This window comes from Rosa chinensis, chromosome 7 (assembly GCF_002994745.2).
Source record: "Rosa chinensis cultivar Old Blush chromosome 7, RchiOBHm-V2, whole genome shotgun sequence".
NCBI classification, from domain to species: Eukaryota; Viridiplantae; Streptophyta; class Magnoliopsida; order Rosales; family Rosaceae; genus Rosa; species Rosa chinensis.
In genome coordinates, this window is record NC_037094.1 from 18,570,741 (window position 1) to 18,592,289 (window position 21,549).

General features: G+C 38.5%; 2 protein-coding genes, 1 long non-coding RNA gene and 1 pseudogene across 6 annotated transcripts; 2 read left to right on the plus strand and 2 right to left on the minus strand.

Moving 5' to 3' along the window:
* Nucleotides 1-1,540: 1,540 nt before the first annotated feature.
* On the minus strand, nucleotides 1,541-5,162 carry LOC121050618 (protein FAR1-RELATED SEQUENCE 5-like). Its single transcript, XM_040511356.1, has 4 exons — nucleotides 5,103-5,162; nucleotides 4,960-5,034; nucleotides 1,723-3,380; nucleotides 1,541-1,610 (listed from the first exon to the last, which is right to left on the minus strand). The coding sequence occupies exons 1-4, from the start codon at nucleotides 5,160-5,162 to the stop codon at nucleotides 1,541-1,543; spliced, it is 1,863 nt and encodes a 620-aa protein (XP_040367290.1).
* A 1,312-nt stretch (nucleotides 5,163-6,474) lies between these two features.
* Nucleotides 6,475-7,123, plus strand: LOC112176577. Its single transcript, XR_005803400.1, has 2 exons — nucleotides 6,475-6,818; nucleotides 6,999-7,123. It is a non-coding gene; the product is annotated as an uncharacterized LOC112176577 (long non-coding RNA).
* A 2,629-nt stretch (nucleotides 7,124-9,752) lies between these two features.
* LOC112177534 lies at nucleotides 9,753-14,433 on the plus strand (annotated as a pseudogene).
* A 3,145-nt stretch (nucleotides 14,434-17,578) lies between these two features.
* Nucleotides 17,579-20,476, minus strand: LOC112176572 (ATP-dependent Clp protease ATP-binding subunit CLPT2, chloroplastic). 4 transcript variants are annotated; one of them, XR_002926973.2, is made up of 5 exons: nucleotides 19,733-20,476; nucleotides 19,583-19,645; nucleotides 19,309-19,485; nucleotides 18,918-19,097; nucleotides 17,579-17,906 (listed from the first exon to the last, which is right to left on the minus strand). XR_002926973.2 is itself a non-coding variant. In XM_024314568.2 (4 exons), exons 1-4 carry the CDS (start codon nucleotides 19,824-19,826, stop codon nucleotides 17,764-17,766), a joined length of 480 nt encoding a protein of 159 aa, XP_024170336.1. In that variant the 5' UTR covers nucleotides 19,827-20,456; the 3' UTR covers nucleotides 17,579-17,763. The 4 variants fall into 4 exon arrangements, 2 of the variants coding, with proteins under 2 accessions (XP_024170336.1, XP_024170337.1); XM_024314568.2 differs by lacking the exon at nucleotides 19,309-19,485 and having other exon boundaries at nucleotides 19,733-20,456; XM_024314569.2 differs by lacking the exon at nucleotides 19,309-19,485 and having other exon boundaries at nucleotides 19,583-19,621; nucleotides 19,733-20,453.
* Between the last annotated feature and the right edge of the window lie 1,073 nt (nucleotides 20,477-21,549).

Here is a 21,549-nt window from a genome sequence, read left to right on the forward strand (position 1 = left end):
GATTTCTTATTAGTTTCCATGTTGAATAAAGCTCGATCTCCAGATCTGATATGATCACTTCATTGCATCACTATAATAAATGCTACTGCATAGCAAGCAATAATAACTGCTCCCCCATAATTTGCAGAAGCAAATCAGGAGAAATTGTAGAAGCTGGCGGTCTCACATCTTTGTTGACTCAAAACCTCTGAGAAACCATACAAAGAGTTGCGGCAGCTGCCATTGCAAATTTAGCAATGAATGGTAAAAATATTGGTCCCTAGTTCATGATTCTTCGTAGATATTGCAAATATTGGCTAATAAAATCTGGTCTGTAATTTGGCTTTGAACTCTGAAACCAACCAGGAGCTGATAATGAATCAAGGGGTAATTAGTTTGTTATCTATCACAGCAGCCAATGGTGAAGATCCAGAAACCCTTCGAATGGTTGCTGGAGCCATTGCTAAACTTTCTGGCCTCTTTGAAGTTCATTTCTTCAACATTTTTAATTCTAGATTACACCAAGAAGTTCTAAATGAGTTCAAGTAAATCTTATGAAACCTTACTCCTACTTAGAATTACATGAGACAGAGGGGTTCCCTTGGTCACCTACTGACCATATCTAATCTGGTCAGTGACCATTAGATCCCTCCCCTATTAATCTAAAGGCTGAGAACAATTACTCCACTTGAATTAAAATAAGATATTCAACACTTATTTTATCATTTTCAATTGCTTTATATTATTCATGTGCAGCAGCTTTGGGGAACACTTTTACTCTAATGGAGGAGTGTTGCCCGTGGGTATGGAGAAGAAACTGGAATTTATTCTCAAAGGGAGTGTACGGTGGCTCCACCCACCAAAGTTTCAATTCAGCCTTGTATAGCCTTAGCGGAGTTTCAATTAAGGTTTGTGGAACTGCATGCGAGCAACTCAGGTGAAGGAACTGGGATAAATAAGCTACAATAATTTACTATTCCCAGAAGAAGAATAATCCCTGTGTCTTGGGGGGAAAGCATGTTATTACGGAGCTGAGGAATTATTCATATCTCCTCTAACATGTTTCGAGTGCATGTTATTACACTTCCATTTTTTTTACTCTGAAAACTAGTTGCTCATAAGTGAAAGGAAAGACCAGATCGGCAGATCTTAGTCTACATGCATATGAAATAGATACCAGAATGTTTTTGACCTTCTCATATACACAAAAACTTCTCATTACACTTCCAAATCACTAAATCACTGCTGCGAGTAAATTATCTAAGCAAAAATTTGCTACTAGTAAATTATGTAAACACAAAGTAGACCTCCACAAGCAGAATAACAATATGCAACCAGACTTGTATGAAGCATCGAGAAAGTCCAAAACATGCTCTCAACTACAAATTTCCTAGAGCTTGCTTTGTCTGTTACCTGCATAAAATTAATATATGAATTCAGTTTTCATGAAGGAATAATACCACATACAGAATTTCATTACATTATTATTAGAATACCAAGAAGAAGAAGAAAACGCACACCAACACAGCTGACACAAGCATCAAATGGAACAACTTACAAGTTATAGTTCATCAATCAAGTAATCTTGTTCACCCAATGCTTTGTTGACAGCATTTTCCACAATCTCTGACCTAGCAAAAAGAATGATACATCGACTTTCAAAAGAGTAACCTTTTTGAATAGAAAACATAGAATTAATTTGCATATATATATATATATATATATATATTGACCAATACTCACCTATCAAATGTGCATGTCTTCTTAGTATGTTTAGTACTTTGACATTTAGAACAATGTCTGACTTTTCTTTTCCTGTGTCTCCATGATGTTATGCGTTTTCCACTACCTTTAGTCTTCACTCGAGAAGGATCTAGGAAATGATTCTCTCTAGAAGTTCCCGCTGAGGAATTTTTGATAGAAGCTTGCCCAATAGAAAGATTTAGTTTCTTAATTTGTTCCATAAGTCCTTCAAATGCCTTTTGCACAAGTTCAGTCCCTTCTAGTGAAATGGCCGCCTCATCAATTAAACCGGATGCAATTTTGAACATACCATTGTGTCTCATTATTAATGAATTATCTGCACCATCTTGCCCTTGGCAGCTATCTCTACAAATTCTTGAAAACCTTGTCCATCTTCGCAGAATATATTCCTTTGGCAATTCCATAATCTGCTTTAGTCGTAATAGAGCCAATATATGCCTGCAAGGAATACCTTCAAACTCAAACATTTTACAACTGCATATCACTATTTTTGATATCTTATCATATACAAGCGTCCGCATCCTAAGGTTTTGAGCAAACACCCTTTCAGTCTTGTAAACACAACGACTGTTATCTTCCATTACGGCATTTATGATATAACCATTACCATTATGAAGCTGAGCTTGAAAGTACTGAAAATACTTTTTGGTATACAATTGAGCCATTTGGACCTCCATTGGCATCCCTAATTTCAAGTTAGGTGTCTCATTCAAATCTCTATGGTCTTCAACCAATTCTTCATGTCTCTGATGAGCAACCGCCCTATTGAAACGAGTGACAAAATCCATCAAGGTGTTTTCTTTATCACAATAACACTTGAAGAAAGCATGTGCAGATTCTACTCTTTGACTGCTTGACATCCCTGCTGAAAAGTTTTTATTAACGTATGCTGGAATCCACCTACCACGCAATTCATACATCTTTTCTAACCATTCATTATTTGTCTGTTGACTTTTTTCCAATGCTTCAAACCATCTCTTTTCAAATTCTTCTGGACACTCCGAATCCCATATACATGTCTTGAAAAGTTGATAATACTCTTGCATAAAAGCTACATTAGTCTTCTCTGGAAATTTCTTCAAAATATGCCACACACAATACCTGTGAAATGTGTTTGGCAAAACATGAGCAATTGCCTTACTAATTGCTTGATCTTGATCGGTGATAATAACATTCGGGGCACTTTTGGGCATTGCTGCAAGCCATGTAGTCAACAACCAAACAAACGAATCAAATGTCTCATCGCTCAAAAAGGCACATCCAAAAACAATGGTTTGCCCATGGTGGTTCACACCTACTATTGGAGCAAAAATCATCTTATAACGATTGGTGTTGTATGTTGTATCAAAAACAACCACATCACCAAAATATGTATATGATTTTTTTCCAATTGAATCAACCCATAAACATCTGACCAGCCTGTTTTCTTCATCTGTATAAAATTCAAAAAAGAAATCTGGATCCTTCTCTTGCTCAGCTTTGAAGTGCTCATATAAAATGTCAACGTCATGGCCCTTGACTTCTTCTCTCTCATCTCGCACCGCATTTCTTAAATCTCTTTCAGTGCAGCCAACATTTGCATGCCCACCAGCTTGTGTCTCAAATAATTCAAATTGTTGGTATATAGGAATATCCACCTGCCTCAAGTCTTGTATCAGGTTCACTAAAAAAAAGAGAACTATTTCTCTAGAGATAATAGAAGAGGGAGAAAAGAAGAGAAAGAGGGAACGGATAGTGAAGAACTAGAGAGAAGCTGGGGTTTCATTTTAAACTTCTATGCTCCAGTCTGAAGAAAATTACATCATGACCTAATTATGAGGCCTGTCAAACAATCAAATATAATAAAATCCTTGCTAGTTCAATTACAAGTACTTTCGTGAATTTCTTTAAATCTGTTTATCAAATGGTTCAAATCTGTAGTCAATTCCCTAATGATATTCTTAATCACATCAAAGGCTAAAAGTAGGATCTACATCATTCTTCAGCAGGGTGTTTCTTTATCTACTTTCCAGATAAAACTAATTTTATGTCGTATATTCTGCTGTCACTAACACCAATGAAATTGCATTGTTCAGATAAATTACAGAGCAAGCTAAGGGCAGAAGGTGGCATTAAGGCATTGCTAGGAATGGTCAGATGTGGGCATCCGGATGTTCTTGCACAAGTTGCTTGTGGGATTGCAAATTTCACAAAATTCGAGTCTAGGGCATCTACACAAGGTAAAAGACTATTAAAAAGCTCTTCCTGTGGTTGTCTTCAAGGCTTCAATTTTTTTCTGTGCTTATCAAATATTATTAAAGAATTATTGCATTGAAACATTACAGTTTAATCATCCTTTGGACTGAGCTAATCTGGTTATTTAATTATAGGGGGACCAAAAATGGAAGGTCTCTTTTGATTGGGGACGGTGCACTTTTATGATTGTACATAATGCAAATAATGAACCCTCACCAATCAAGCGCCACATTGAGTTAGCACTAGGCCACTTAGCGCGACATGGTAAGCTTTCCTTCCTCTTTCTTATTATCCCACCATGAACAAGCTAATTCTCTGTAGAAAGTTTGCTGAAAAATGTAGAATTCACTATCTTTCAGAAACAAATGTAAAAAACATGATCAGTGGTGGTGCCTCGTGGGAGCTTGGTCGCTTTCCCAAGACTGTTCATGCCAAGACATAAGAAATCCTGCATATCGAACACTAACTTCTAGCCCCACCTTCCCAGGTGATGAATTGAGGCGGCTGCGGATAGATAATTGAAGAGTTGTGGAATAACGGAACTGATATGAAGGTGTGGAAGATGCAAAGCAAGTATTAGCTAGCCTAGAGTAATTTCAAGCATGAGGTATGATTCTTGCAACACAAACAAAAAGAAATGCTTGCAACTGGAATTCTACCATCTTATTGAGGAAGTCACCATACTGTTCGAATCTGAACCAAAAAAGGAATTGTTCCAAGTGAATTATAGGAAACTAAAAGGAAATAAGTTAAAGCAAGGTTATATTCGTCAATAGATTCTTATAATGGAGGCAGATTGCCTTATATAGCTTTATCTGCTAACCAACCCTTGTAATAACCGATAGTGGTTTTACTGTGGATAAAGGAAAAGGGGAACATGTTTCCATGTTTTGAGCAACAAAGGGATGCTCCGCCCGGTTTGAGCTCGTTTTGGTTCCAAGCTTGATATCTCACGCTACCGGTCACCAATCCTCACCAAACTTCATCCTCGAGCTCGCCTCCACCTCCTGAACTCCCAGAAGTGTCCTTCCACGGCGGAGCTGCGCGTGGTGGCAGCTGGAAGCCAACCCCGATCAAAAATCGAAAAAACCAAGCAATCGATACAGATATCTCGAGCTACAGACCATCATTTCTTCTGATTCTTGAGCTGGTGAACTCAGATTGAAGTTCTGAACAACTTTCATGAAGGTATCGAAGCGAGTTGTTGAAGTTTTTACGTCGGAATTCAAGCTCGCCGGATTCTGGAAATTTTCCGGCCACCGAAGCTTTCGATCAAGATATCTCGAGCTGTGGAGCTTCGTTTTGAGTGATTCTTGAACCAGTTAGTTCGCCTTGATGTTTTTAACAACTCTCCAGAAGGAATCCAGGCCTGAAATTGAATTTTTTACTTCAAAATCAAGCTCGCCGTTTTCTGCAATTCTCGCCGGTTTCTGGAAAAATTCCGGCCACCTCGATTGTTTTAGGTAATTTCAACCTCTTCCGGTCATTTTCAGACTACATGCTAGTTAGGAAAATGGTTGGGCTTGATGAGATGAAGAGGAGTAGCCTGGTCCAGACACCATTGGCGGTGGTCGGCGGCGGCTCGGCCCTAACTCCGGCGAATCTTTCCGGCCACCTCCGGGGGTTAAAAATGTGATTTGTTTACATTTTTAGATTCTACACTTTAATACGATCATTTCGATATATTATACGCAATTTTTGGATATCGTATGATTTAGTTATGAATTTGACGATTTCGATCGATTACGATCGTTCGATTTGTGATATGTGAAGATCAGACCGTCGGATGGACTTGTAATTTTAATATTGGCTTATTTCTTAATGCTAGTTCAAGTTTGGTAATAAAGACAAATAATTTTGTTGGCTTATTTCTTAATTTGGATATAGTTTCTAGCTTATACTTAGTGCACCAACATTGGTTTGTTTCTCAATTCGGATCTCAGTTTCTAGCTTGTACTTAGTGCATCAATATTGGTTTGTTTCTCAGTTGGGATTGCAGTTCCTAACTTGTACTTAGTGCAACAATATTGGTTTGTTTTTTAACTTGAGATCTAAATTTATAGCTTGCATATTTCATCTGGCTTCTCTCTTAAATGTGAATCTCACCTTTTATTTAGTGGGTTTCTAGACATTTTACTTATATGTATTTGTGTTCTTGGATAAGAAAGAAGCTTCTTAGACATTTCATCTTAGTGTTTTGGGTATTTGAATTTCAAGGCTGAAATTAATATCCTTATTTGGGTTTCTTGTTAACGTTTGAGCAGGTTTGGTGAGAAAAATATGAGCAGCATTGGGTATAGAAGGATGCTATTCACATAGATATGTAAGTTCAAGATCATAATTGGTAATTTGATTATTAATATGGTCAACGCTGTGTGTTTGTTCGTATGCAGTATTTTGATCACTTAACTTGTTTTTCATGTTTCTTCTTTAAAAATGCTTATACATATGCTTTGGAACTAACAACTATAACCACATGAGTCTGAACTATCTAGAGCTCATATTATCTGTCCAGAAAAGTCCTACTGCTCTTGGCTTTACACTATGCAATGATTAACCAAGTATTAGGCTATTTGTTTTTCTTTGGATAAGCTCTTTGTATAGGCCAAGTTGTCATGTGTTCAGCATGACTAATATGATCCTTTCTTATTACTTGTCATGTGTTCCACGCTTGAACTTTTATAAGTGGTGGAAGAATGGAGTATCTGTAATGAGATAATGTATTTCCTTTTATGTTGGGTGACTAAATCTGCAGTTTTCTTGTCACAGGTTAATAGGTCACTTGAAATTTCCTGATTACATATAATCTTTATCATTAAGCTGCTTGAAGATTTTGTGAGGTTAGTTCTTACCATTTTTGCTCCGAGTATTAATTATTAGTAGTTAGAAAATGTTTAGGACATGTACTCTTTTAAGACAGTACTTCATGCTTATGAATTAGTTGTGCATGTTATCTTCTTTTTAGCATTACTTCTAGCATTAACAAATTTTGTAATACTCCTCTTTAATCGTTTTTGCAGTTCAAAGATAACTTGGATGTAGTGCAGTCGTGAGGAAATTGATGTAGATAGGAACTTACTAGGAATTTTGTATTTGGTATCATTCAAACAGTACTTTGGTCAATAATATATAATTTTGGTTGGTATATGGCATTCATAGATCATTGGTTGCCAATATATTTTTTTTTTGCGTTTCATATGGAAGTTTTGAGGACGTTTTTCATATATGTCGACATTATTTAGATGTCCTCTAATACATACAAGGACATGTTTTTTAGATTTAAGGACACTTATCTAGTGTCATAGTAAACATTAGATGACATTTTTTGAACGTCCTAATAGATATTAGAGGACGTTTTTTAAACGTCTTAGAAGACATTAGATGACGTTTTCTAGAGATACAAGGACACTTTTCACGTGTCCTAGTAGACATTTTAGGACGTTTTTCCAACGTCCTTAAAAGGCACTTACAATGACTCCTTGATACATGACGTTTTTTTTGCGTGTCATCTAAAGTTTTCAAAGACGTTTTTTGAACGTCCTTAAATGCTTTTTTGTAGTAGTGACCTACACTAACACACATTCGAATCTAAATTAATTAAGACACTAAAGCCGCATACTCCTCCGACACCAACATTGTCACCCATCTTAGCGACCCCCACCCCTCCTCCGCTCCTCCGCCTCCCTCTCCCTCTCAGCCCTCTCCCTCTTCGACGTTGTAGGAACTGCTCATACTCCCACTATGCCTTCCAATACGCTTCGTTGGCCTTGAGGTTGGCAGCTTGAGAAGCAAGACTCCCGGCATTGGGAGGGGCTTGGGTGGGTAGGTTTGGCTTTTGAGGGCGGTGACCCCCGCTGTGTCCTCCGCTGTTGTTGTTGCTGTTATCCATGGTAGAATGGTGGAGAAAACGGTGGGTGATAAGGGAAATTAAGGGGGTGAAAAACTGAAAACTAAAGATGAACGGCAACAAACGACAACAAACGACAAGCTCAGTAACAAGATGATTTTGCAAACTAAACAACCTCACAGGTCGTCCACAGAGGTCGTTTTTATAGCCAAATTCGAAGGGAGAGGATCCTCTTTTGAGCTGCTTATTTACTTGAGCTACCTAAGCTTTCCATCCTAAACCGCCACATGTATAATAACACATCTAACGGCTGAAATAGGAAGACAACAGTTTCATTGCTCAACTTCTTCTTTCACCGTTTCACCTATTCTCACTTTTATCTCTATCTTCTTCTTTTTTCCAGATTTGGTTCATTCGTTTCCACACCACCAAGACAATTATTACTCTGATTCTCGGTACTCTCAATACCCAATTCTTGTAATTTTTCCGAAACATTTGATTATGCAATTTCATCTAAAATGCGGGTCATTTATGAACACTAAAAATAAATTGAGCCCGTCCAAGCCCGAAACCCAAAAATGAAGCCCAATTCTAATAAAATTCCACAAACAAATACATACTGAGCTTGCATTCCATGGCTTGTGTATATTCCACCGAGATACCGAAGCGAAGCCAAACCTCCTCTTAAGGTAGATGAGGACTTGAGTAAAATAGACATAGAACAAAGAGATCTTCCGCTTTCCTTCTCTTCTTCTCCATGATGCGCTAAAAGCAAGCGCATAATTTAACCCTGAAATGTCGTTAGTAGTATAAGCAAGTAGGGATCGTTCTATTCCGGGGATTGATGGTACACCTGTCATTGTCAAACAATTTAAACAATTAAAATTAAAACAAAGTATAATATTCACAAATATATTCACAACTATAAACATTATTTACGAAAAATGGGGAATTTTGTTTTTGGATTTTCGAAAATAAAACTAAGTTAACAAAATAATTAAAATGCAAAAACATAAAAATATGAATGGAATGAGGGAACAAAGATCAAAATCGAAACATATGATTAAAATTGATTCAAACCCTAATATTGTTCATCTAAGTCATGAGAAAGGAGTTGATCATGTGAAACGTTAAAAGCAAACAATTTCCCATATTTTACTTTTCAATGCTAATTAACCTAAGCGAAAGCACCTAGATCAATCCTATCAAACATGCATTCAAGCACTAGAAAGCTAGTTAATCACAACATGTTTAATGCATTACACATAAAGAAAGGCTATCAACTCAAGTGTACAACTTAGTATGGAAAAGTCCACCTAATTGCAATCCTCGTTAATTAAATTCGATCTTTGTGCAAAACCTTTACTACTTTGATTTAAGTTTACACAAAACGAAAAGTCGATTTCATGTTCTTAAACCTAGCAACAATTATGCATAAACCCTATAAGTGTCGACCCAAATAAGATTAATACACAAAGGATATCTATAACGCAAATTTAATTAAGCAAACCCACATAAGCAACTCTCGAAGAACAATGATATGAATCTGAAAATATCAATTAATCATAAAAATTCCAGAAATAATACTTTGTTCATACATATATGTCAACTAGAACAAAACCAACGAAATCAAAGCAAAGGTTACAAAGGAGAATCGGATTACACTGTGAGATGGAGATGAGATGAACGAATTGAGGATGTAGTCTCTTGAATCTCGAAAGCAAGCTTCAAGGATGATGATGGAGGATGATGCTCACGGCAATTCTTCTTCTCCCTTGGCCTTGCTTGAACTCGTGGCTTGCTCTAGAGGGTGGAAAGGAAAATGGAAAGGAAATGGAGAGACAAGGAGATGGAATGGATGAAGGAATGTGTGGTTAGAATGAGAGGAGAAAGTGTTTATATAGGGAAGAAAAAGAAGAGTGAAATGATGACGCGCTGTAAGCAAGCGCGCAATTTAACCCTGAAATATCGTTAGTAGTATAAGCAAATAGGGATCGTTCTATTCCGGGGATTGAGGGTACACCTGTCATTGTCAAACAATTAATCAATTAAAATTAAAACAAAGTGTAATATTCACAAATATATTCACAACTATAAACATTATTTACGAAAAAATGGGGGATTTTGTTTTTGGATTTTCGAAAATAAAACTAAGTTAACAAAATAATTAAAATGCAAAAACATAAAAATACGAGTGGAATGAGAGAACAAAGATCAAAATCGAAACATATGATTAAAATTGAATCAAACCCTAATATTGTTCATCAAAGTCATGAGAGAGGAGTTGATCATGTGAAACGTTAAAAGCAAACAATTTCCCATATTTTACTTTTCAATGCTAATTAACCTAAGCGAAAGCACCTAGATCAATCCTATCAAACATGCATTCAAGCACTAGAAAGCTAGTTAATCACAACATGTTTAATGCATTACACATAGAGAAAGGCTATCAACTCAAGTGTACAACTTAGTATGGAAAAGTCGACCTAATTGCAATCCTCGTTAATTAAATTCGATCTTTGTACAAAACCTTTACTACTTTGATTTAAGTTTACACAAAACGAAAAGTCGATTTCATATTCTTAAACCTAGCAACAATTATGCATAAACCTTATAAGTGTCGACCCAAATAAGATTAATACACAAAGGATATCTATAATGCAAATTTAATTAAACAAACCCACATAAGCAACTCTCGAAGAACAATAATATAAATCTGAAAATTCTCAATTAATCATAAAAATTCCAGAAATTTAATATTTGTTCAAACACATGTGTCAACTAGTTCATAACCAACGAAATTCAAAGCAAAGGTTACAAAGGAGAATCGGATTACACCGTGGATGAAGATGAGATGGATGATAAACGTTGTGGGCTCTTGAATCTCGAAAGCAAGCTTCAAGGATGGATATGGATGGTGATGCTCACAGCTTCTCTTCTTCTTCCTTTGGCCTTGCTCGAACTCGTGGAGATGACTAGAGGATGGATGGGAAAATGGAAAGGAAATAGAGACACAAAGAAGATGAAATAGATGAAGGAATGTGTGTTATGGATTCAGGAATTGGTGATTGAGAGTGAGAGGAGAATGTGTTTAAATAGGGAAGAAAAAGAAGAGTGAAATGATGAGATGAAGAAAAATAATGAAAGTGGAGTATGAAAGTGGTTTGTAAATTATGTAAAAGATGAGGTAATGATGAAAGCAAAGCATGAAGGTGAAGAAATGTGGAAGTGATGATGATCTTTTAGAGTAGAAAAAATGTATCAAAGGAAAAAGAAATGCTTTCTTCATGTGGGTGGGAAACATGAATATGTGGTGTTGAGCTGTTTTTGTCCTTAATCTCAGTAGTTAGCACCATAAGCGAAGAATTCAATTAACTCGATACGATCGACGAGCTGGCTTGAGTATGATTTTAACATCGTGCTACTTATTTGCACAAGTGATTGAACGTACTGGTGCTTGTTTCTGTTAGTCTAAGCTCAGTGCGTACATCATGCTGTGTTTCTGTTAGTCTAAGCTCTTTCATTGAAGAATTCAATCATTTTCTGCTATTTTCTGGGAGAATATTTGTGTTTGTTTTGTATATTTTATGTGTACCAGTGGCTGTGGATTTCATTGACACTGATATTAGGATTGGAGGAAATTTAAGGCTTGACAGTAATGGTGTCTGTTAATGACCCAATCTTTTTGTGTATAAGGATGAATAGTTGTGTACACTGTGATTCTTCTTTTTATTTCATAGAGCTAATATTTTGATCATTTTACTTGGTTTTGTTTCAGGTGCAAAGAAAGATGGAAGTAGCTTCCATTTATTTCATAAATCATGAAATGCATATTCTACGGGTCAGCTGAAGCGTAGCAAGATTGGCAGAGAGCATGACTCAAAGAACAGGCTATTCGTTGGCATAAGACCATCAAGATCAAAGCTATAAAAAGTGGAGTTTCCTCCAGGTGTGAGAAGATCATGGTTCTATGCCACATATTATTCGGATCGGATCCGGCTCCTCTAAAGTGAAAACTCTCTAAAGTTTGTAAAGTTCGTGAAATCTCAATCCTCCAAGTAATCTAATGATTTAGAAAGATGCCACTTCATTAAAATTGAGTATTTTAGAAATTTTAGTCAATTTGAGGTTAACCGTGAGACTAACTCTTGCCGTTTACCTCATTAAAAAAAAAAAAAAAAAAATCCTTTCCCAGATACAGTTCACGAACTGTGAGATGACATATGTTTTCCCAATCCATTGGTGAAACCGCGTCGGTCTTTGGTTGAGAGGTTCCATCTCTATATGCAACACAACAGTTGGCCCAAGGATATGATGCACAACTTAATTAACTTTTTCTTTGAAATATATATGGTCCTCAATCGCCACTTTGAGTCTTTGATATATACTATATAGGCATTCATGAGCGTCAATTGATAAAGGTCTAATGCCCTAAGATCCCTTGGATACTTTTATCATAGGTGAGTGACTTGATCAAGAACACTGAGTTGGCCCTCCCATTAGGGCTCCATTCAAAAATGCTAAAGCAACAACCTCTTCAAATCTAAATCAATTCTGGAGATGGTCGATCAGTTTTGATTTTCTGGAGAGGGAATCGTGGAATGAAAGATTATACTTCTAAATTAGTTTGATAATAATTTAGTGAGAGGTCTGGGAATTATATATGTATAATTGATATTGTGAAGGATTTTTTTTTTCAATAAAAACACCAATACTAATTGTATCATACTCCACATTCAGATCGATGCTGGCATTTTTTTCCTTCCCACAGTTCATGAACTGATATGGGAAAAGAAATTTTTTTTTGTTGGTTTCTGATGAGGTTAACAGCAAGTTAGTATCACTGTTAATCTCCAATTGGCTAAAAATTTTAAAATACTAATTTTAATGAAGTGACGGCTTTTCAAATCATTAGATTATTCGAATGATTGAGATTTGATGAACTTTACAAAACTTTAGAGAGTTTTTACTTTAGAGGAGCCGGATCCATTGGGATCTGCTTCTTTAGATTTGAAACACCAGTGGGTAAGTAGTGAGTAATTAACAAACATAGAAACCAATGAAAATGCTACATGTTATTGGGATTTGCCTCGAAAAACACTGTTGTGGCGGCATCACCGCATCATTATACTACATGAGTTCGACTGATTTGTTTCAAACATTTGACCTTCGTTCATATTCTATCCATGGGGGAAGCAATATAAAAACAACTGAGCATTATATATAGATTAGCATTGTTGATGAGAATCAGTGCAAAATAGCCATCACAACAGCTTGACATGGTTTGCCAAAATAGCCATCACAACAGCTTTTCTAGGAAGACTCGGAGAGCTTCAACTGGCTGGTGGCACACTCGGTTTCACTTTCGCTATGTCACCGGCTTCTCTGTCTTGAGTGGTCTCTGTGGTGCCATGGAGCCCGTATGTGGTCAAGCATATGGAGCCAAAAACATTAGGCTTCTCCACAAGACCCTTCTTATGACAACTTTCTTGTTACTTCTTGCAACTCTTCCTATTTCATTTTGTGGCTCAGTGTTGACAAAATCCTGATCCATTTTGGCCAACAAGAAGATATTTCAACAGTTGCAAAGACCTACCTTTTCTATCTCCTACCAGACTTGGTTATTACAGCATTGCTTTGTCCCCTCAAAGCCTACTTCGCAAGGCATCACGGTTCCTCCCATGTTCTGCTCAGGTCTCGCTCTTGCCTTTCACATACCAATCAACATAGTGCTTGCAAACGCTAAAGGAATTGAGGGAGTTGCAATGTCTGTCCGGATCACTGACCTTATGGTTGTTATTCTCCTTGCAATTTATGTGTGTGTGATTGAAGTTAAGGCAAAAGAGGGAGGTGGAAAGAAGGCGGGTGGCTGGACCAAGGTGTTCGGGATTGGATTAGACTGCTCAAGCTTTGTGGACCTTGCTGCCTCACTACCTGCCTAGAATGGTGGTGCTATGAGATTCTGGTCCTGTTAACTGGCCGGCTTGCCAATGCCAAGCAGGCAGTCAGAGTTTTAGCCATCGTACTAAACTTCAACAACTTTTGCTATACTCGGTGATGCTGTCTCTGGCAACATGTGCGTCGACTCGAGTCTCAAATGAGCTCGGAGCAAACAGGGCAGGACCTGCATACCAATCTGCATTTGTGTCTCTGGCAGTGAGTATGGTCTCTGGTTGTTTAGGTGGATTGGTGATGGTAGCAGCCAGGGGAAGTTGGGGGTCGTTGTTTAGCCACGATAAGGGGATTGTAAGAGGTGTGAAGAAGATGATGCTGCTCATGGCTTTGGTGGAGGTTGTGAATTTCCCATTAGCTGCTTGCGGAGGGATTGTTCGAGGAACAGCGAGGCCATGGTTGGCTATGTATGCAAATCTTGGTGGATTCTACCTTCTGGCTTTGCCCTTGGGAGTTGTTTTAGCCTTCGAGGTTAAACTCGGGCTGAGTGGATTATTGATAGGATTCTTGATTGGGATGGTTGCTTGCTTGATTTTGTTGCTGATCTTTGTTTTAAGAATCAATTGGGATGAAGAAGCTGTTGGGAAATTAATCCCCCGTCACGCAAGTACTACTAGTAGAGATGGAAAGAAGAAATAAACAAGCCAATAAGACAACAAGATTTTAACGAGGTTCGGCCAATTTCCTTGCCTACGTCCTCAGAGAGTTTCACCTTCACTAATGAGAGATTTACACAAGTACAAGATTACACCGCTCAAATTTATACACAATTCGAGCACTCAAGTTTATACCCAACCCGAGCCCTTGTATCCAATCGGATACCCCTTGTACACCCTCTCTCAACCTAGAAGATTACTCTACCCCAAGAGCTATTCACACAACTCACTTTATCTTCTATACACGAAGACCCGAGTTGCTCACAAAGAAAGTTTCTGCTCTCTCTTTACTCTCTTTGTGCTTCTGCCCTCTCTCACTCTCCTTCTGCCGATATGGGATATATATAGACAGTGCACTTCATGCACATACCATGCAGTGTGTGGAAGCAAAGTCATAGGTGTGAACACATGAAAAGCAAAGTCATGCTTTTCCATTTCTTACGGTGTGTGCTTGCATGCCACAATGATTGCATGTTTCCTCCACTTTTCCTTCTTCTTTTATGCTTTCACTTTCCTTGTCTTCTGCATGTTTTCCAGCCATGTTTGCCGCATGCTTTCATCTCTCTTGTCTCCCACATGCATTCTCCTTTACAAAGTCTCCCACATGCAATTTCTTTTCTTTATTGCATACAAGACAAATGTCTCTAACATAAGGAGGGATCCCAACAATCTCCCCCTCCCGACTTTGGTGGAGAGCTCCGCATCACCACTTCAATCCTTGAAGTCATCTCAATCCGAGACACAACTTGTTATACCCACAAGTATTCCATTGGCCTTCTAGTTGCGCAATTACACATAATCAGAGTCAATTGCATTTGGTCCTAGCTCCCCCTGATTCAATCGGCCAATACCATGTGTAACTACCCCGAGACAACAATCACCTGTTGGCTCTGAAGAGGAACCTTGACTCGACCTCTTCCCTAGCAGGATTTACCTTCTCACCGTCATCTGGACTTGGAAACTTGTCAACGACGTCTCTGCTGTACCCGCAAACGAGACTCGCCTATGCGCACTCCTGTTTCCCATTATCCATCAAGGTCTGACATACCAGATGATACCTACCACACTGTTCTCCCTGTATGAGGACCGTGCCGCCACGTGTGATTTTCATAACTCCCCCTGCTGACGAAACCCTGCAGCCTTTGGAGTCTAACTGGCTCAAGGATATTAAATTTCTCTGTAACTTTGGGACATCGTCACACCACCCAAAGTACGCCAATCCCAAATCTAATATCCAGTCAAAGAACATGTGTCACCTATGGAGATTGTGAGAGCATCTCCATATGAAAATTAGTTTCTGCTACAGCAATGCCATCCAAGCCTTTCGCTTCATATGACCCTAGTCACGACACTTGTAGCATCCCTGTCTCTGGATTTAGACCTGCTATGATCACTAAATCCCCGACAGTTTTCCTTGCATTATCCGCTGTCTTCTCCGGTTTCACATCCTTCCCCTTCAACACTTTACTAAGCCCTGTTGAACTAGGATGTCTTTCACTCTCCTTTGCCATAGAGTGAAATTTTCCTTTTCCATCAAACTGCTCCACCTCAAACTATGAGGCAATACCTGAAGTCATGATGAGCAACCACGATCAACATGCAAACCTTCGGCGAACGAAAACCACGAACGACGAACAAGCACGATCACTGACACCACGAACCACCTTAGTGAGATATACACTCTCACCAAACATCATTCTCTTGAGTCATATCTTGGTCTCTTGCAACTCCACCTTTAATTAGGATTTTTGAGTCTGGCTCGCACCACCTAGCCTCCGAGTCACTCCACCTATCAACTACCTTTGATTAGGACTTTCTTGAGTTTTTGACCCGCTCCACATTGCTAGGAATTTTCCTCGAGCTGGCTCCACCTAATGCACTTTTGAGTTAACACCTTAACCATTTAATTGACTCCACCTTGAATGATGAGGTGCTAGAACTTGCCATGACAAACAATTCACGACCGATAAGCCGAAGCTCTGATACCACTGTTGGGAAATTAATCCCCCGTCACGCAAGTACTACTAGTAGAGATGGAAAGAAGAAATAAACAAGCCAATAAGACAACAAGATTTTAACGAGGTTCGGCCAATTTCCTTGCCTACGTCCTCAGAGAGTTTCACCTTCACTAATGAGAGATTTACACAAGTACAAGATTACACCGCTCAAATTTATACACAATTCGAGCACTCAAGTTTATACCCAACCCGAGCCCTTGTATCCAATCGGATACCCCTTGTACACCCTCTCTCAACCTAGAAGATTACTCTACCCCAAGAGCTATTCACACAACTCACTTTATCTTCTATACACGAAGACCCGAGTTGCTCACAAAGAAAGTTTCTGCTCTCTCTTTACTCTCTTTGTGCTTCTGCCCTCTCTCACTCTCCTTCTGCCGATATGGGATATATATAGACAGTGCACTTCATGCACATACCATGCAGTGTGTGGAAGCAAAGTCATAGGTGTGAACACATGAAAAGCAAAGTCATGCTTTTCCATTTCTTACGGTGTGTGCTTGCATGCCACAATGATTGCATGTTTCCTCCACTTTTCCTTCTTCTTTTATGCTTTCACTTTCCTTGTCTTCTGCATGTTTTCCAGCCATGTTTGCCGCATGCTTTCATCTCTCTTGTCTCCCACATGCATTCTCCTTTACAAAGTCTCCCACATGCAATTTCTTTTCTTTATTGCATACAAGACAAATGTCTCTAACATAAGGAGGGATCCCAACAGAAGCGTGCAAAGCACAAAGACTTGCCTCACTTTCCTGTCAAGCACCAGAACTTAACAAACACGAAAACCACAAAAGCGTGGGGAGAGTCGATGCCGAAGTCTAAAAGTAACCAGAAATGTCCTCCAACTCCAACCCACATCTTCTAGCAAAGTTTTTTCTCGATGGCAATAAATATTTTGGGCTCAAACAAACGTTACTGTAAGAAAGCAAATTCCGGTCATCTCTGTAGTCTTGGGTTTGTTTCTTCCTGAAGGGTCCATGTAAGTTAAACAGCGCCTAATTGCTGACGTGACAGATAACAAAAAGGTTGATTGTTGAGAGCAGGAGAGTAGTGTCTCCAATTTGTTGATAGTAGACGAGTAGTGGCACAATCTCCATAACGAAGAGAGCAATAGCTCCAAAATTGAATTAAACACAAGAAAACATTTCTTGTATTGAATGAACCTAGGACCAGTTCAGAATCAGATTCAAACAAACATTCAGGAACGACAAATGCCATTAAAAAACTCCTACCAACATCATTGATCCATGCATTGGTAAAGAAATTTGCACCATAGGTCAGTGAACAGAAAAAAAAAGAAGAAGGGAAAATATCATCCATCAGAAATTAAAGACTCCAGCTCTTTCACTTTCTCTTCATTGAAGCCAAGGGAGGCCATTATCTTGTGACCCGGTGAATCCACTTCATACCAAATGCCAAGAAGCAGATGAGATGTTGTAATTTCGCCACTACCACCTGCAATTCAGATATCAATAAATCAAAAGGTAAGAACTAAAGTAGAGCAAAAAGAGTTGATAATTAAAAAATTTGTTAAAGAAAAGATAGTCATGTGCATCTGAGGAGCACAATCCCACAATTTGACAAGTATGGTACACTGCACAATAGCAACATGAATCTCCTTTCAAATAGTTCTATTGTCTTGCAGTCAAGAACCATACTTGAGTTAAGATTTTAAGTATTTTTGATCATTTATGCAATAATTATATCAGATTTCCTTCAGAAGAAAAATATGGAATTTGGATCTCCACCGAGATTTGTCTTTGCATTTGGATTTAGGACAGAAGATACAAATTCAACATTGTCGTAGAAAAGGAGATTATCTCTCAAATAACAAGGGAAAAGGAACTATGTCAGTTCAAGATCGAACTCTAAAACTGTTCTTGCATCTGAGGCAGCTCAGATTATTACAATGACCCATTCTCTAGATGATGGATTTTGTAAGTGCAAACTCAAACATAATGGCAATCAAATGCCACACTATGCAAATACCAGTTCCGCACTTCCCATGGTTATACACAAATACCAGTTTTGACTGATCTACAAAACCATAAAAAAAACAACCTTTTACTACAACACCAAACCCAAACCTCTGAATTCTTAGAAAACTCACAAGTACAAAATTTTCAAATAACAAATCAGAAATGAATTCACATGACCCAGGAAATATTTATGCGAAGTGAAGGAAAACAAGGATTCAGAAAACTTTTCTGATATTCTAAAAGAAGATTTACTAGTGTTGAGACCATTGTAGCCCTTATACAGTATTCACTATAATTCATTCAGTATCTGGTTTGCATATCGAAGATGCTACTTGATTGAGCACTGATGCAATCCCAAGAGCTACTTATATACATAAGTTCTGGGGGGCATGTCAGGAACTACTTATAATACAAAAAAGTGAAAAGGCGAATAAAAAAGTTTATGTACGAGAAATTTGTATATAAATGAAACAGCAAAGAAATTTACCAGATTTTATTTTCTTATCAACGGCCCAGTCGAGCACTCTTTGAGCTTCGTCAGTCAATGCAGGATGCTCAGGACTGAAAAAGTACATATCAGCTTTCCCAAGTAACTTGATGGTTTCTTCACGCACCTTGAACACTGTAAGTCCATTTGCCCGCAAAAATTTTGAAGCCAAAGTGGTTCCTGCAGCCCAATGCTAAGATGGCTAAGTAAACCACAAAATGTGTTTATCACAGAGACCAGACATAATCATAAGATTTTCTTGTCATTATTTCTATTTGTATTTCTGTGAGCGGTGGTGTTAAAGATGGGAAACATGTCACACTCAATTATGATTCTGACGATTCAAGTTGGTATCATATAAGATTGGCATTCCGAGTTAGCCCTCAGTTACCATTTGTTTTGGATCATAACTTGGAAGTCTTGGACTAAATTTAAAACCTAAGCCTTTATGCATAAGGTAGAAGCCAGGAAACAACTGCACAAGCAGCCTTCCCCAGTGGTTGGGTACTTGAGCTTCCTGGCTTCCAATTCCCCCATGGCAAATGACTTTATAGCCCTGCTAGACCATCTGCATCCACCCAACCAATACCAAAACCTCAATCCCACCAAAATCAACCAACGAAAACATTAAATCCAACGAACATAGTTCAACAAAAGACACTCACTTGGGCACTTCCTCATTGGACGAAACTCTCTCCTTGATTCTGTAATGATAAAATCAGAAGCATCTGAAACAACAGCTCGTCATCTAAAACGTGAAACGAAACGAATCAAAAAACAGGGGTTCTGGCAATGCGACAGAATTAGGTACTTACGCGGTCGGGAGGCTGAGGCAGATTGTGGAAGAGAAAGGTCGGAGCTTTGGCAGTTGGGCTCTGACTCCGAGACGTACTGTTGGTTCCGAGCCATAGATTCTGTAGACTTGTGGGCTTCAAAGTCGTGGTCAGAGGTAGAGAACACGATTCGGGTTTGGTTGTTTGATTGGGATTCAAGGCAGAGACGAAAGCTGGAAGCTTGGAGAGGGAGTGAGCGGCCATGTTTGGAAATTGGAATAGCCGGGGGCTCTTTCGTGCTGGCTCAAGTGTTTGGATTTGATATGTAATCGGGTTATGTAGACTTGAAACTTTGTCATGATAATGGTTGTGAAGTTGTTGATATGCTCGAATGAAGTTTTTGATATGTAATCGGGTTCTGTAAACTCAAAATTGTGTTTTTGGGTGACGTCGGATTTCATTGTGATTCCGGTTTTCGGTAGCGGTTCCTGAGTTTTTGATTCGTCTCCGATAGCTATTGTTGGGTATTGTTGCTTGCGTTCCTTCTGAGTCCTATCTGATCCTGCTGTACCAAACGAAGTCGATCACTTGACTGCGCTAGTAGCTAATCGATTGCCACAGGTCGGAGTGTCGGACCTCGAAACCAGAATTCCTAATCTTCCTCGGGCCATGTCCTTCCTCTCGTAGGGAAAAGGAGATGAACGCAAGTATGGGTCCTCAGACTTCAAAGAACCCAGCAGTCTCGGCTTAAGAGAATGGGGTTGTCCCTTCTTCGTAGAAATCTTTTCACCCAACGTCAACCGGGAACAGGCTAAGCCTTTCCCATGCCATTAACATTTCCTCTTTATATGTTTGACATGTGAGCTGCACGTATCTGGGCCCAAAGCTCCAAACATGCAAAGCTCCGAGCATGGAATACGTTTCTGAGTTTCTTCCTTGTTTTCTCCGTGTATTTGTTATATTATTACAGTTCTATGCATTAATGAATTTCTGATTCTTTGCAATCAAAATATATTCAGAAGGACTACAATGACATAGTTGGTGGATGGAACATGAAGCTGGTTAGGATTAAATCTGGAGAGCAGAAGTGGGGTCTCTTCATTGCCAAGAAGAAATGATTATGACACCTTAAGTTTTGCATATGCAAATGCAATACTGTACTCGAGTTAGATATGCATTTCAAATGAACATTGTATTCAGTTGTTGGTGTGTTGTGGTTTAGATGGTCTTATCTTAAACTATGTCGCAGTCCTATTAGTGTTTGAACTTCAGCCATCTTATAATAATAGAATTGGGTTTTGTCTTTGCTCAATTGTATTTGAATCTGTGTGTTAAATTCACTATTTACCTGGTTTTAATCGTCCCCTATTTATCTGATTGGCGCCATTAAATTTGAAAATAATAAGAGACGGAATGAGTTTTGTCCCTTATTCATTTGATTGACATAATTTATAGTTAATTTTCCCGCCAACTTGACTGAGAATGGGGGATGAAATTCTGTTGAATAGGGAACAATTTTAATTTGTTCTCCAAATGCATTAGGAGACAGAATTTATCAACCGTTGTCTTTAATAATTGGGGACGAGCATTAGGAGACGACTTTAACCACAAAACGATTCCGTCTCAAATGTTTTTTTTGGGATGAATTCTCAGCTTTTAGAGACAAACTAATTTCGTCCTAAATTGGGTTTTCTCTAGTAGTGGAGTCGCCTGTACACGCAACTCAGAGTTGTGGAGTTTGTATTCCGGGGTCCGAAAGGGCGTCTTTCTTCTCCAACTTGTCATCCGCTCAGTTTCTTTCTTTCATTTCGTTTTTTGATCATGCCATGAAAGCTTTGGAGGAAGAGGAGCTTCAGTTG

What these genes read in the sequence shown, in the direction of transcription:
- LOC121050618 (XM_040511356.1), bottom strand. Translation starts at nt 5,162, where the DNA reads ATGAAAGTTGTTCAGAACTTCAATCTGAGTTCACCAGCTCAAGAATCA. An exon ending in GAGGCGAGCTCGAGGATGAA is followed by an intron (nt 3,381 to 4,959) that starts GTTTGGTGAGGA and finishes GACTTGAGGCAG; the next exon opens with GTGGATATTCCTATATACCA. An exon ending in AAGACATGCACATTTGATAG is followed by an intron (nt 1,611 to 1,722) that starts GTGAGTATTGGT and finishes TCTTTTTGCTAG; the next exon opens with GTCAGAGATTGTGGAAAATG.
- LOC112176572 (XM_024314568.2), bottom strand. Translation starts at nt 19,826, where the DNA reads ATGGCTCGGAACCAACAGTACGTCTCGGAGTCAGAGCCCAACTGCCAA. An exon ending in TGCCTCAGCCTCCCGACCGC is followed by an intron (nt 19,646 to 19,732) that starts GTAAGTACCTAA and finishes CTGTTGTTTCAG; the next exon opens with ATGCTTCTGATTTTATCATT. An exon ending in TGATAAGAAAATAAAATCTG is followed by an intron (nt 17,907 to 18,917) that starts GTAAATTTCTTT and finishes TCTGAATTGCAG; the next exon opens with GTGGTAGTGGCGAAATTACA.